The sequence below is a fragment of the Pezoporus flaviventris genome, unplaced genomic scaffold, assembly GCF_033815535.1.
Source record: "Pezoporus flaviventris isolate CSIRO_AGI_PZ_B2104156 unplaced genomic scaffold, CSIRO_AGI_Pfla_v1 ptg000090l, whole genome shotgun sequence".
Classification (NCBI taxonomy): Eukaryota; Metazoa; Chordata; class Aves; order Psittaciformes; family Psittacidae; genus Pezoporus; species Pezoporus flaviventris.
Genome location: NW_026892638.1, coordinates 1,791,544 through 1,804,982, shown reverse-complemented (window position 1 = coordinate 1,804,982; position 13,439 = coordinate 1,791,544). Strand labels below are relative to the sequence as shown.

Below are 13,439 nucleotides of genomic sequence, written 5' to 3'. Positions count from 1 at the left end.
GGTGGAAGCAAGGACAGGTGGCCTGGGAAGAAAACAAGGATGTTGTCCAGGAAGCTAGGGACCAAGTTAGAAAAGCTAAGGCCCAGTTAGAATTAAACTTGGCTAGGGATGTGGAAGATAACAGGAAGGGATTCTGTAGGTATGTTGCGAATAAAATACAGACTAGGGACAATGTGGGCTTTCTCTGGAAGGAAACAGGATAACTGGCTACCCTGGATTTGGAGAAGGCTGAGGTTCTTAATGAATTCTTTGACTCAGTCTTCACTGGCAAATGCTCAGATCACACCACCCAAGTCTCAGAAGGCAGATGCAGGGACTGTGAGAATGAAGATCTTGGGCCCACTGTAGGAGAGGATCTGGTTTGAGAGCACCTTAAGAACCTGAACATGTGTAAGTCCCTGGGACCTGATGAAATCTATCCGCAGGTCCTGAAGGAGCTGGCAAATGAAGTTGCTAAGCCACTGTCCATAGAATCATAGAATAGTTAGGGTTGGAAAGGACCTTAAGATCATCTAGTTCCAACCCCCCTGATGTGGGCAGGGACACCTCACACTAAACCATGTCACCCAAGGCTCTGTCCAACCTGGCCTTGAACACCACCAGGGATGGAGAATTCACAACTTCCTTGGGCAACCCATTCCAGTGCCTCACCCCCCTCACAGTAAAGAACTTCTTCCTTATATCCAATGTAAACTTCCCCTGTTTAAGTTTTAACCAGTTACCCCTTGTCCTATCACTACAGTTAAGAGTCCCTCCCCAGCATCCTTATAGGCCCCCTTCAGATAACTGGAAGGCTGCTATGAGGTCTTCACAAAGCCTTCTCTTCTCCAGGCTGAACAGCCCCAACCTTCTCAGCCTGTCTTCATATGGGAGATGCTCCAGTCCCCTGATCATCCTCGTGGCCCTTCTCTGGACTTGTTCCAACAGTTCCATGTCCTTTTTATGTTGAGGACACCAGAACTGCACACAATACTCCAAGTGAGGTCTCACAAGAGCAGAGTAGAGGGGCAGGATCACCTCCTTTGACCTGCTGGTCATGCTCCTTTTGTTGCAGCCCAGGATACAGTGGCCTGCAAGCACACACTGCAGCTGGCTCATTATTTAAGTTTCTTATCAACCAACACCCCTAAATACTTGTCTGCAGGGCCCCTTAGTGAAGCCATGCTGGCTGTCACCAACCACCTTGTCGGGAAATTCACCTGACTGCCATGATTTTTCAAATATGATGATTGGCAGTCAGGTGAACTTGCTGATGACTGGAAGAAGGGAAATATAACCCCCATATTCAAGAAGGGGAAAATATACAACCCAGGGAACTACAGACCAGTCAGTCTCACCTCTGTGCCTGGCAAAATTGTGGAGCAGATTCTCCTGGAAAGCATCCTAAGGTGCATTAAAGACAACAAGGTGGTTGGTGACAGCCAGCATGGCTTCACTAAGGGGAAATCCTGCCAGACCAATTTGGTGACCTTCTATGATGGGGATACAGAACTGGTGGACAGGGACAGAGCAGTTTACATCACCTGCCTGGAATTGCGCAGTGTTCAACACTGTCCCACATGACATCCTTGTCTCTAAATTGGAGAGACATCAATTTGATAGGTGGACCACTTGGTGGATAAAGAACTGGCTGGATGGCTGCATGCAAAGAATTGTGGTCAATGGCTCAGTGTCCAGTTGGAGACCAGTAACGAGTGATGACTCTCAGAGATCAATGTGGGGATCAGTCTCATTCAGTATCTTTGTCGGTGGCATGGACAGTGGGATTGAGTGCACCCTCAGCAAGTTTGATGACACCAAGCTGTGTGGTTCGTTTGATATGCTGAAGGGAAGGGATTCCATCCAGAAGGACCTTGACATGCTTGTAAGGTGGGCTGATGCCTACCTTATGAAGTTTAACCATGCCAAGTGCAAGGTCCTACACCTGGGTCAGAGCAATCCCAGGCTCAGCTACAGGTTGGGCAGAGAAGAGATTCAGAGCAGCCCTGCAGAGAAGGACTTGGGGCTATTGGTCTAAGAGAAACTGAACATGAGCCAGCTGCAGTATGTGCTTGCAGGCCAGAAGGCCAACTGTATCCTAGGCTGCATGAAAAGGAGCGTGACCAGCAGGTCAAAGGAGGTGATCCTGCCCCTCTACTCTGCTCTTGTGAGACCTCACTTGGAGTATTGTGTACAGGTCTATGTCCTCAACGTAAAAAGGACATGGAACTGTTGGAACAAGTCCAGAGGAGGGCCATGAGGGGACTGGAGCACCTCCCATATGAAGACAGGCTGAGAAGGTTGGGGCTGTTCATCCTGGAGAAGAGAAGGCTTTGTGAAGACCTCATAGCAGCCTTCCAGTTATCTGAAGGGGGCCTATAAGGATGCTGGGGAGGGACTCTTAACTGTAGTGATAGGACGAGGGGTAACTGGTTAAAACTTAAACAGGGGAAGTTTACATTGGATATAAGGAAGAAGTTCTTTACTGTGAGGGGGGTGAGGCACTGGAATGGGTTGCCCAAAGAAGTTATGAATGCTTCATCCCTGGTGGTGCTCAAGGCCAGGTTGGACAGAGCTTTGAGTGACCTGGTTTAGTGGGATGTGTCCCTGCCCATGGTAGGGGGGTTTGGAACTAGATGATCTTAAGGTCCTTTCCAACCCAAACCATTCTATATCCCTATGATTGTTTTAGGCTATCAAATCTCAGTTCAGATTAATCTCAAGAGTTTACTAAGTGACAGTGACTTTCTTGGAGATCTCGATGCTGGTGCTGCATAGCAGTTTAAGTCTATTGTGTCTGTGCTGTGACTGTTCAAGTGGCAAAGCTTGCTGCAAGAATACCTTTGACCGAAGCTGCCCTTGCTATCCAGGCAGGGCTGTTTACGCATGCCTAGCATCTCATGCCCATGGAACAGGTTTCCTTACTCACAGAAAGGAAGGGGGTTTTAAATTTATTTTCCTGAATATAGGTTGGAGCTTTCAAACTGTACTTAAACTAGTTAATTTTAAAAATAAATGCAGACTTAATGCTGATTTATGTCTTCCAACTGAAATTTGTGTTTATGAACTGTTAATTAAAATTGATGTGTTTTCTTGAAAATTGTGGTTTAGATGATACAATAGATAAGCCTATAGGCAGAGATCAGTACAATTTCACAAATAAGCAAAACAGAACTATCAAACTTCCCCTGTTAGGGGAGTAAGAGAAATGAGCATGATGACTGTTACCACTACTGACAAAGGCACCTCTTAAACTAAATTATAGTTATTACTTGTGAAGAAGCACAAGACTGAACAAGAACATAGAAGTACATTGACGAACTTAGAATGTAGAATAAAATACTGAAGGTATTTGCACGCGGTAAAACCTATTGTAAATAGTAGATTAAAATTCCCTATTAAGCTGCCTTAATAAAAGTGATATTTTTATACTTTTGTAATTTACTAAGTAAATAAATACTTGTACATACTATGAAACAAGTCTGGGGAAACATTTTATGAATGACATTTTTAATCCTGTAATTTCCCATTTTTCATTATTATGGAAAGCTTGGTTTTCCTGGTTTAGAGTTTCAGGAATTAGATTAAATGTCTAGCATGTTATCCTAGTGGCATTCACTGGTCATGACTTCTGAACTCTCTCTCCCATATGTTACATGGCTAAGAGACAGGGCATATGAAGAAGAATCTGTAATTGCTTCTGTCATTTTAGAAAAATATAGCTACATTAAAAATGTTATTAATGTAATTATTTTCCACCTCTTATTGTCATAATTTTGATTGTATCAAATTGTTGGACAGATACATATATCCAAAGGCTGTCTCAGTTGCAAGATACTTTGAATGAAATGCTTGCAAAACAGAAAGCAGAAAGGGATACCCTTGCTAAAAAATACAGGTAATTAAAATAAAAGGACTGTATTTAAAGGAAGCTATTCTTAACAGCAGTAGTGATAGAAATTGTTAGAAGGTGAGCATACAGTAGCATGCAAGTAAAACTATGTGGTTCTCATTCACATTTTGTGGAAGCATGATGTGTATTGGCTTCTCTTATCCCCATTAAGAGTTTACATCAAGGAAGAGCTCATGTATACTAATCAGTGGCTGTCCATACAATGAAAACTGAAATTAGGTAGTAAACATAAAAAAGGTGTGGAAAATTCCTAAGCAGAAATGAGGAAATGGAAGTACTGAGCAATTGGAGTACATTTGTAACATCATGGAGGAAAGCCGTAGCACTACTTGTAGCATCCCTGCCTCCGGTTTTGTTTCTTTAGCACCCTTACACTGGGAGTGATCAACCAAGAGCCCCCAAGAGCCGTGTAAAGCAATGGCTTAAAGCGTGCTTGCAGATGTTCCTTTTCTGTAAGGACACCTCAAATGTGAGCTGGGCATGCTCACCTCAGTGTGAGCATGGACTGTGAATTTTCACGTTCCTGCTGCCGGCTCTCACAAAGCCTCTTTATACTTCCTTCTAAGGGAGACTGCCTAAATGCTGGTCATGTGGTGAGTGCTCAGCTAACAATGTAGCATTGTATTCAGTGGATGCTTTGAAGCCCTCTGATGAGCATGTCTGCATGTTGTTTGTGCAAGCAGTATTCATTTGGTCATGTAAAAGCAACAGTTCACAGCTTTCAGGTAGTTACATGACAAAACATATAGGCTGGTTGAGCAAAGAGTCTGAAATGTTTCAGTCACAGACCATTTTGCCAACTATAAAATGTAAGATACATAGGTTACACAGATAATAAAAAAAAAAGAAGAGAAGTTAGGGTTCCACATCATCCTTGTGAACAAACGAGTGACTAAATTAAGAAACAAGAATAGTAAAACTAATGCCTACACAAACTTACCTGCCTTCTGATATTGAAAGTGAAACCGTTCCAGAGCAAAATGATAAATATTTCTTGGTATTGCAGGTACCTTGCAGCTAATGCAACATCTATTTAACAGCAATGAGGTACATGCCAAATTACATTAAATTTCCTTTTCATTATATCTTGAACATTTTCTTAACTAACTAGCATCTAAGCTTTTGTCACACAATACATAAATGTACAGAAAATCAGGAGCCATCATAACATTTTCCATCTTTCTGTTGCTCAGTTAGTTAGCCTGCTAACACTTTTCCATTTCTGTTCATTCATTTGAAGATATTAAGTTGTATCTCTCACCTAAGAAAAATGGGGAAAAAAGCATCCTATTTGTCAGTGGCTATTAAGTTACTTTGCCTTTATCATTTTAGTCACACTATCTTTGCCTTTTCAGTAGCAGGTTCTTCTGTATCTGTATAGGAATAAAGCGACAATAATTTCCTGAAGAAACAATGCTAGAAAACTGTGGAGCCTAACTGGCCTGTGTAGGAGTCCATAGTTGCATATCATTGATAAACTATATGCTGATATGTTGATCATATCACAGATTCTAAACACATGTGATAGTAAGCAATATCACAACATAGACACCAATACTGTCACACTATGGTTTGGGTGTCCTTGTTCTGCACTGATTAGTCTTGCTGTACCTCTCTCTCACTAGGATGGTGTTACTTGCATGGCACTTCTGCTGTGAGTGAAGTTAAAAGCAAACCATGCTGCTATCCCTTTTCCCACACCATGTGGTACTCCTCTGTCTTTCCAGCGTGGTGCCAGAGTGGTGATGCAATCACTTATCTCAGGGGAAGTTAGGAGGAAATAGTATTATACTGTTCTGGTGGCTGTTATGCCAAAGGAAGTGAGGAAAATAAAGAATTCCCTTCCAGCAGGAAAGGGGGGAGGTCCTGTGGTGAAGGAGTCTCAGAGGCAGATGAGCTCAGGTAGAGAGCAGGATCATGGGGTGTTACAGTTGCGGCTTCATAAAATGTTTTGTTGTGTACCTCATAAAAACTTCGTGGTAGTGTCATCCTTCAGTAGCTCATCCTGAGTTCATTTTAAAAGGCTCGAAATGAGAGCTGCAAAGGCATTGAATTCAATGAACTGTTGTGATTTGTAGTGGTAAAAGAGCAGCCGGTGTGAACGGACAATTTTGATTCTGTGAATGAATGGTGGTATAGAAGGACAAGGCTATCACTGAACTTCTGATGCTTTGCATCCTGCTTCTAGGCAGGATTCTGCAGTTTGTTGGGCATAAGCCTGGGATTGGAACTGTAAACTTCATGCATGATAAAGAGATTGTTCAAATTTCAGGTGTTGGCAGAATCCTCTGAAACATATTCCTGTTCTTAATGGATTACATGTGTTAAGCTGTTTCTGTTTTCAATTTCTACAGGGCTTCAGTAGAATCTTTTAAAAAAGGAGCACTGAGGAAACAATTAGTTAACCTTGCTTCTAGGCAAAAGAGTCTGTTGACTGTTGCCCAAAACCAGGAAAAATTAGTCCAGAAAATACAGAATTACAGAAAAACAAAGCAAGTGTTCAGTGCACCATGTTCAGAGAAGCAGATCTCAAACTCTGTTATTTCCTGTGGAAATGATGAAAGACAAAGTTTAACTGCTGATGAAATCGTGTGTCCTGATGTAGTTACATTTAGCATGGGGCTTGGTGCCAGCATGCCTGATGGAAACAGAGTAGAAGCCCATCTCCCTTTAGGATATAGATTTCCAGCTCAGGACTGCAGCCAACATCCACACATCTGCTTGAATGAGACAGGAGCAAATAAAGAAGCAATTAGAAGCAAAGAGGCTTTTGATCATGCTTTGGCATATGAAAGCAGAGTAAGAGAATATCCCTTCGACAACAAGTCAAAACTGACAAATGCTCTAGAAGTGGTGACATTGCCTTCAGAACCTACTATTTCCACTGCTAAATCAAAGTACTTACAGCAGACAGACATTGATTGTGTGGCAATTGCAGAACAAGGAAACAAGTCTTTAAATCCCACTTCAGTGACAAAGGTATTCAATATTGTAGAACCCCGAAGCACTGTTGTCAATAACAATGTCTGTCAGCCAGGCAGTGACTGCCAGCAGGTTCTTACAGTTGAGGGTCTACAGAGATACATAAATGAGAAAGAAGCTTTCCACCAGCAGCAACAGCGAATAATTTTGTCAAAATCTACAAAGAACTTCCCTAATACTTTGCAGCAAATGATCTTCCAGAGTGCTGAGAACTCGTTTAATGCCAACTTGGTACTTTCAAATCATACCTCAAATACAGATTATCCAGTAAATCTCAGTGAGAAAGCTTCCCAGAGCTATAGTAATCAAGAACGTGAACAAATCCAAGTGAGGTGTAGACGAAGAAATAAGAAGAAGCTTCAGCTGATAGATCTACTTGAATTGGGAAAGATTAAGCCAGGAGAAAATGTTTTAGAATTCAAACTGCAGGTAATTACTGAGATATAATAATGTTAATATAATAATGTTAATATTAGCATATAATGAAAAAAACCACAATAACAAACAAAGCAAAACACTGAAATGGGGAAAGAGCAGTTCTCATGTTTTAGTCTGCATCTTCAGCACTTAGTATTGAAAATTTTTACTCATTGGTTACATATAACTTGTTATGAGTTTGGAAGGGAAATGCTATGAATGGCATCTTCTGTTAGCCTATAATTTTAACACCCAGAATATTGCATATGTAGAGTTTATTTCTTAACTTTGCATTACCAGCTTCTTAACGTTTCCTGTTGCTAAAACCAGAGTGGTTGGTCTACATTGCGTAATACCTGATTTTCATATTGGAAGTAGCAGGAACATTAAGGTTTTTATGACTTAATGCGATTCTTGGAAGCAACTGTCAAGTCCCTCAAATAAAGAAATGTTACATCAAGGATTTCATAGCGCTGCGTTAGACACAAATATATGCAAAATTCCTTACATGCCAGCTGGTTCCATAGTTTACAGTCTGGTATAAAGCATATGTAAAAAAACCCCACAACCAAAAAAATACCTCTTTTTCTTTTGCTACAAAAGTACATCCCTGTGCCTGCAAATACAGAGAAGATTTGTGAGACAGCTGCCAAGGGACTGGCTTAGTATTGAGCAAATGATAGAATTATTTACTGAATTCCCAGCTATGAGCTTGTTAATTTCCAGGGCAACATATTGATTAAAATATGAAGGGGTCTTTTCAGCCAAAGCACCAGGTGTAGTTAATGTGGAAAAGACTCTGTTTTCTGCACCTATAATCTGCTCAGGAATGCTTTTCTGCTAAGAGTGGCCATTTCTTGTGGTCTTGTGTTTTGTAATACAAGGCAGCTGAGTAAGTCACAAGCTTCTACATTGGGCTGTGTCATAGGTATATACACATGCTTCTTTTCTTTAAAGGACATGTAATATTCCTCTGAACCTCAAGATGATTAAGTGAAAGGATGAAGAATTCAGTATGTTTACTGTGATTTATCAAGGCTGTTATCTGTGATACTGGCATGATGCATGTGGATCTTAAAGAATTACAACCCTATATTGAAATGTTGATGTTTTGGAGTATGGAGAAGTCAACAATTTTTACAAGAATGAAAATGACCCTCATTTATGTCTTGGAAAACAGTGCTATAAGATAGAAGTTTAGAAGCCAGTGTCTGTTGTGTTGCAAAGAGATGACCAGTAAAGTTTCCTTCTTTATCATTGTAGAGATGTACTAAATAACAGCATAGAGCTGGTACACAGTCCTTACTTAAGGTTAGCTTTTGGCAGGCATAATGCAGTTTTTGAATGTTTCACCTAAGCTGTGAAACAATGAACTGGATTGAGTGTTCATCAAAATAGTGTTTGGAGTGTTCATCAGACATCTTAATTTAGATTCTTATAGACACTCCAAGCCAGTGGATATCATAGGAGGCCAGTCAGTGTTTACTGGTGGATCATTTCCTCTTACTCTGATTGTTTAACCTTAGGCAGGTTAAGCAACCTTACTACGTTGTAGCTTAGTTTATCAACAACTAATTTTTTGCATTATTTAGCTGTGTTAGCTTAACTGAGACCAGTTAGGTTAACATCATATAATATATCATATCATATCATATCATATCATATCATATCATATCATAATCATAATATACTGAACTATAAATAGTATAAGCCATGCTTGTATGTTTGCAGAGTTGGGCTGTGTTAGCACTATCAAAGAGGCAACAACAATAAATACATATTATACTTTATTTTGCATAAGATAAGGCTATCAGGTTCCTCCTAAAACATGTAATTGTTGTCCCTTGACATAAGTTTATATGCAAATATATTTCATTTTTGAATCATTGCTGGAATTTCACTGTGACATGTTCCACAAGTGTAAGGAAGATTGCATTTGTGTAACAGTTTCTGGTTGCACAGAATTGCCTCTTGTCAATTCCTGGGTTCACTGTTGCAAATTAATTTATTCACAGCCATATTTTCTCTAAGAGGATCTAAGATGCAAATACAGTTCTGATAAAGACAAGTAGGGAGATTTGTCCTCCAGCAGTGGTATTAGTGTGGCTAAAACATCTTATTCTGGTGAAATAAATCACGTTATTTTACATTTACAGTTTTTGATAGTGGCTTTTTTTTTCTTTATTTTTCAGAGAGAAACAGAATTAGCTATTTTCAGCTATATTGTTCTTCAGTTTTTTTTTTCATGTTTTAAGGATATTAATTCAGATTTGTTGATTTATAAATTGAAAACTACTTCCTGACTTTCATTTTTTAGGAATTTAGTCATAAAGCTGCGCTCTTAAACAATGGCAAGATCAGAACCAGTAAGGGACAAGTAATGCAGAATCCAGTTCATTGGGTTAAAGACCTACTAGGAAATGATATTTATGTGACATGGAAGTATGCATGGAATAAGGTAGGCCTGAATTTACTCCAAAAATAGCAATACATCACTAATCTGGATCTCTCAAAAGAGGATACAAGCCTCAATTTTTAAAACATCTTTTTACTCTTAATGAATAAGCAGCAAAGAAAAAGCTACATAGCTGTAGCTGTACAGTGATGAACTAGCACAAACGCTGAGAGAATGTGGAATGCCCACTCTGTAAGCTATCAGTGCTTTGAAAGAGTAGTTTTAAAGATGATTAAGAGGCTGACAGAAAAAGCTAAAAGGTAGTTAGAATGGAAAGGACCAAATTTACAGAAAAAGCTAAAAGGTAGTTAGAATGGAAAGGACCAAATTTACAGAAATGTCAGTGTGTCAGGGACAAATGTTGCAAAAATGCTGGTGGAGTTTAAGAGGGCTTTGCAGATGTGTTGTATTATGCTTTTTTTCATTCAGAATTCAAATTAGCAGAATTTCTGCTTGACCTTGACAGACACAGATTAAACTGTTAAGTGCATAAACTCAGTTTTATAAGAAAAGTGGAATTTTTACACCTATCAGACAAAAATGCACTAATTAAAATCACCAGGCATCCATTTAGGTATATTTTTACAGGTTAAATATCTTGGGACACAGTTGTCAAAATTTCTTGATGAAGGAGTATCAGTTTCTGAAGACGCAGAATTACCATCACAAGAAAGAATGCCTTTGGGTATGTACCACTTAAAATCTACTATTCACCATGACAGAAGCATCAGAAAGTGATTTCTAAAGAGCTTAAATTCAAAAATTCCTCAGTTGCCTCCTGATTTTTTTTTTTTTCCTGAGCTATGTGCTTATCACAGATCTTGAGTTTGAAATATAGATAATGCCAGAACTTACACATGGTTTCTAAAGAAGAATGTTTCTTTTCCTCCATAAATTGGTTGTGTGAAGAAAATAAATACTAACGACTCAGTTGCTATGTAAATAATATTTAGGTAGCAATTTACATTATAAATATTTTATGTATGCTGACGTTTTAATAAGCTAATTTAATACTTCTTTTATTGTGTTGAAAACTCATATACACTAGTGTAAGTTTTAATTATATGTACATCTTAAAATCATATTAAATATTCTTTGTTGGTGGAGATCCTGGTATGCCCAAGCAACAGGAATAACTAGGGGGTTTATTCTCCAAAAACAAACAGCCATAAGAAGCAGAGTGCATTGATATGACAAAATTATGTTGAACATTTTCTTTAGAATGGCCCAGCAGACTTTAGAACTTCAGCCTAATTTTGATATGTCATGTGTTTCCAGGGAAACTCGAGTCCCTTTGACTGCTTGTTGCGTTTCAAATCTGAAAAGTTTTTGGGCTTTTGTGGTTGGGTCCTTTAACTGCTGGGACACTGCACCTCACTCACATGAACTGGAATACCAGGCTTGATTTGTTGTTATCATGCTAGAAATAAATTAAAATAAATTGAAATAAATTGAAATATTAAAAAATAATAATTTAAAATAACTGATTTGGTATTCAAAGTACCATGTTCGACTGGAATTTGCTTCAGGCTAAGAGCATCCAGATGATGAGTTTACCTTGCCCTGCTTCATAACCTAAGTTTATACCAGTTGTAAGTGACTTAAAATGTATTTAGTCTTTTAACTGCTTAATAGGTTTTTGAGTACTCCACTAGTTCTTGAAAATTATTCTTATAGTGGAAAATTTACGATAAATACTGTAACTTCTAAAACACAGAAATTCATTTATTCAAAAAATACTCTTGACAGACAAAAATCAGCCTGAATATCAGTAAGTTGGTGGGGTTTTTTTCCTGCTTTTCACAAACAGTCCAGTGTAATCTGGGAAAAGTAGTTAAAGAAGTTTTTTTTTTGTCAGATGTAATTTAAGATCACAGTAATGCCTAACCATTAGCCCTAGGTGAGAAAATGAGGGAGAGAAAGCCAAAGTTTCTCTTTTCTCAGTTTCAGTTCTGTTCCAGGTACTGTGTGGACAGATAAATCAAACAGTGCCTTAAGTCATTCCAGAAGAAGATTAACCTGCACTGTTGTATTGTGAGAACAGTTACAGGAATCAGGTAGCTCCCAGATGGCTTCCAGGCCCTGTTCAGGAGTTAGATTGTTCCAGGGGCAGTTCCCAACAGGCACTTTGCCTATAGCCATTCTGCTTGAAAGCACAGGAAAATTTGCTGGTGTGGATGTGAGCTATTCTGTTCCACTTGCCTGGGGACATTCTGAGGCACTCTTTTATCTCTATAATGTACTTAAAATGTGTGTGTATTTTATTCATCCTCCTTTTGTGGAAAATCAATTTTTATTTTTATTTTTTACTGTGTTGTTGAATTGAAATTTTTCTATGTATCCCAGAACATCATTTAAAAAGAAGACTGGGGCCTGATAATTTGAGCATTTTTGGAGGAGAATGCTATTATTTTAAATAACCTATTATTTTAAATACCCCTTTCACACATTCTTTCCAGTTTCCCATATCTTAACTTAGTGTTCATTGAGCTGCTGTATGAAGAGGTAAGAAAATGATACAGGCAGCGGCTGTGTCCAGTGATCTTTTTCAAAAAAGAAGCAGCTACCACTGAACTTTGTATAGAGCCCAGTTTAGGAAGCATGTTTTAAGAACCTTGACCAAATCAAGGTCCCTAGGCAAAAACAGGTTAAGGAATTGCTCTTCTGTGGCTGCCAGCATAAGAAGTGTCCTAGTCCTAGCTTTTCAGCTTGGTTGAGATTAAGGTGCTTCAAGGTTAGTGTAGCAGCAGATTTTTAGATACCTGAGGAACGTTAACACAAAAAACTTGAAGAGCACATTAAGTAAAGTAGTCCCAGACAAATGCAGGTATGTAACTGAAGCTTTAAAGATTGCAGTTTTGGAATTAGTCACCTAAATCCTAACTAAATTTCACTTTATGCCCCATGTTTGAGTCTGAGCCTTTAGTCTCTTCTAGGATCACACTAGCAGAAAGCAGGAATTACTGCATTCAAGCCCGAGAGAGAACTAAACATTAAGAAAGTAAACATACTTTTAGACTATCTGTATATAGAAAAGAAGAAGAAACAGTGATTATGTGGCTTGGAATTTATTCCTCTGTGCTTTCTGGTACATGTAATGATGACGTAATGTTTGCTAAAAAGGACCAAGAATAACAAGCCATGTTAATATGCGGATGTCAGCTGAAAAACAGTTGTAAGTTGCAGAGCAGATATTGGCATTAGATATTTCATATTGAAATTCCAGCAAAGTTACTTGAACTAAAACCACATCCAGTTGTTACAAAAAGTGTAATCTGTACATTCGTTTTGCACATTGCTATTTCAGGAAGATGGTCTTTGGGAAACAGCATAACTAGTGCAATTCTTGTGCTCTGGCAGTCTCTTGCTGCCTTTAGTAATTGTTAGCCACCTGTAAAGATTAGAACAACTCTTGCTCACCTTTATTTCATGGAAGACCCCAAAGTTACGTGGAATAAAGAGTGTTTTCAAGGGAATCCAGATGATTTCTTAATGGCTGAACTACGGGGCCTGTTTCAGAAGGTTTATGTTAATGTTTTTTCAGGTATCGGATAAAGTGCGTAGCTGAACTCAATAAGGTTGCATGAAAGCAAGTACGAATAGTTTTGCTGTGATCATATGTGTTATTATATGTTTCTGTTTTCCTTGAGACAAGCAGCGAAACACATATATTTAGTAGGCTACTTTTCAAGT

The 13,439-nt window shown here is 38.8% G+C and overlaps 1 protein-coding gene across 1 annotated transcript in view; it reads left to right on the top strand.

The window, feature by feature from the left end:
- The window catches only part of ANKRD31 (ankyrin repeat domain 31), a 65,522-nt gene that overhangs the window by 42,243 nt on the left and 9,840 nt on the right, over nucleotides 1-13,439 (top strand). Inside the window, exons 20-23 of the mRNA XM_061475712.1 lie at nucleotides 3,781-3,877; nucleotides 6,247-7,303; nucleotides 9,609-9,749; nucleotides 10,335-10,431. Of these exons, the coding sequence (XP_061331696.1) occupies nucleotides 3,781-3,877; nucleotides 6,247-7,303; nucleotides 9,609-9,749; nucleotides 10,335-10,431 (1,392 nt within the window). The remainder of the gene's footprint in view (nucleotides 1-3,780; nucleotides 3,878-6,246; nucleotides 7,304-9,608; nucleotides 9,750-10,334; nucleotides 10,432-13,439) is intronic.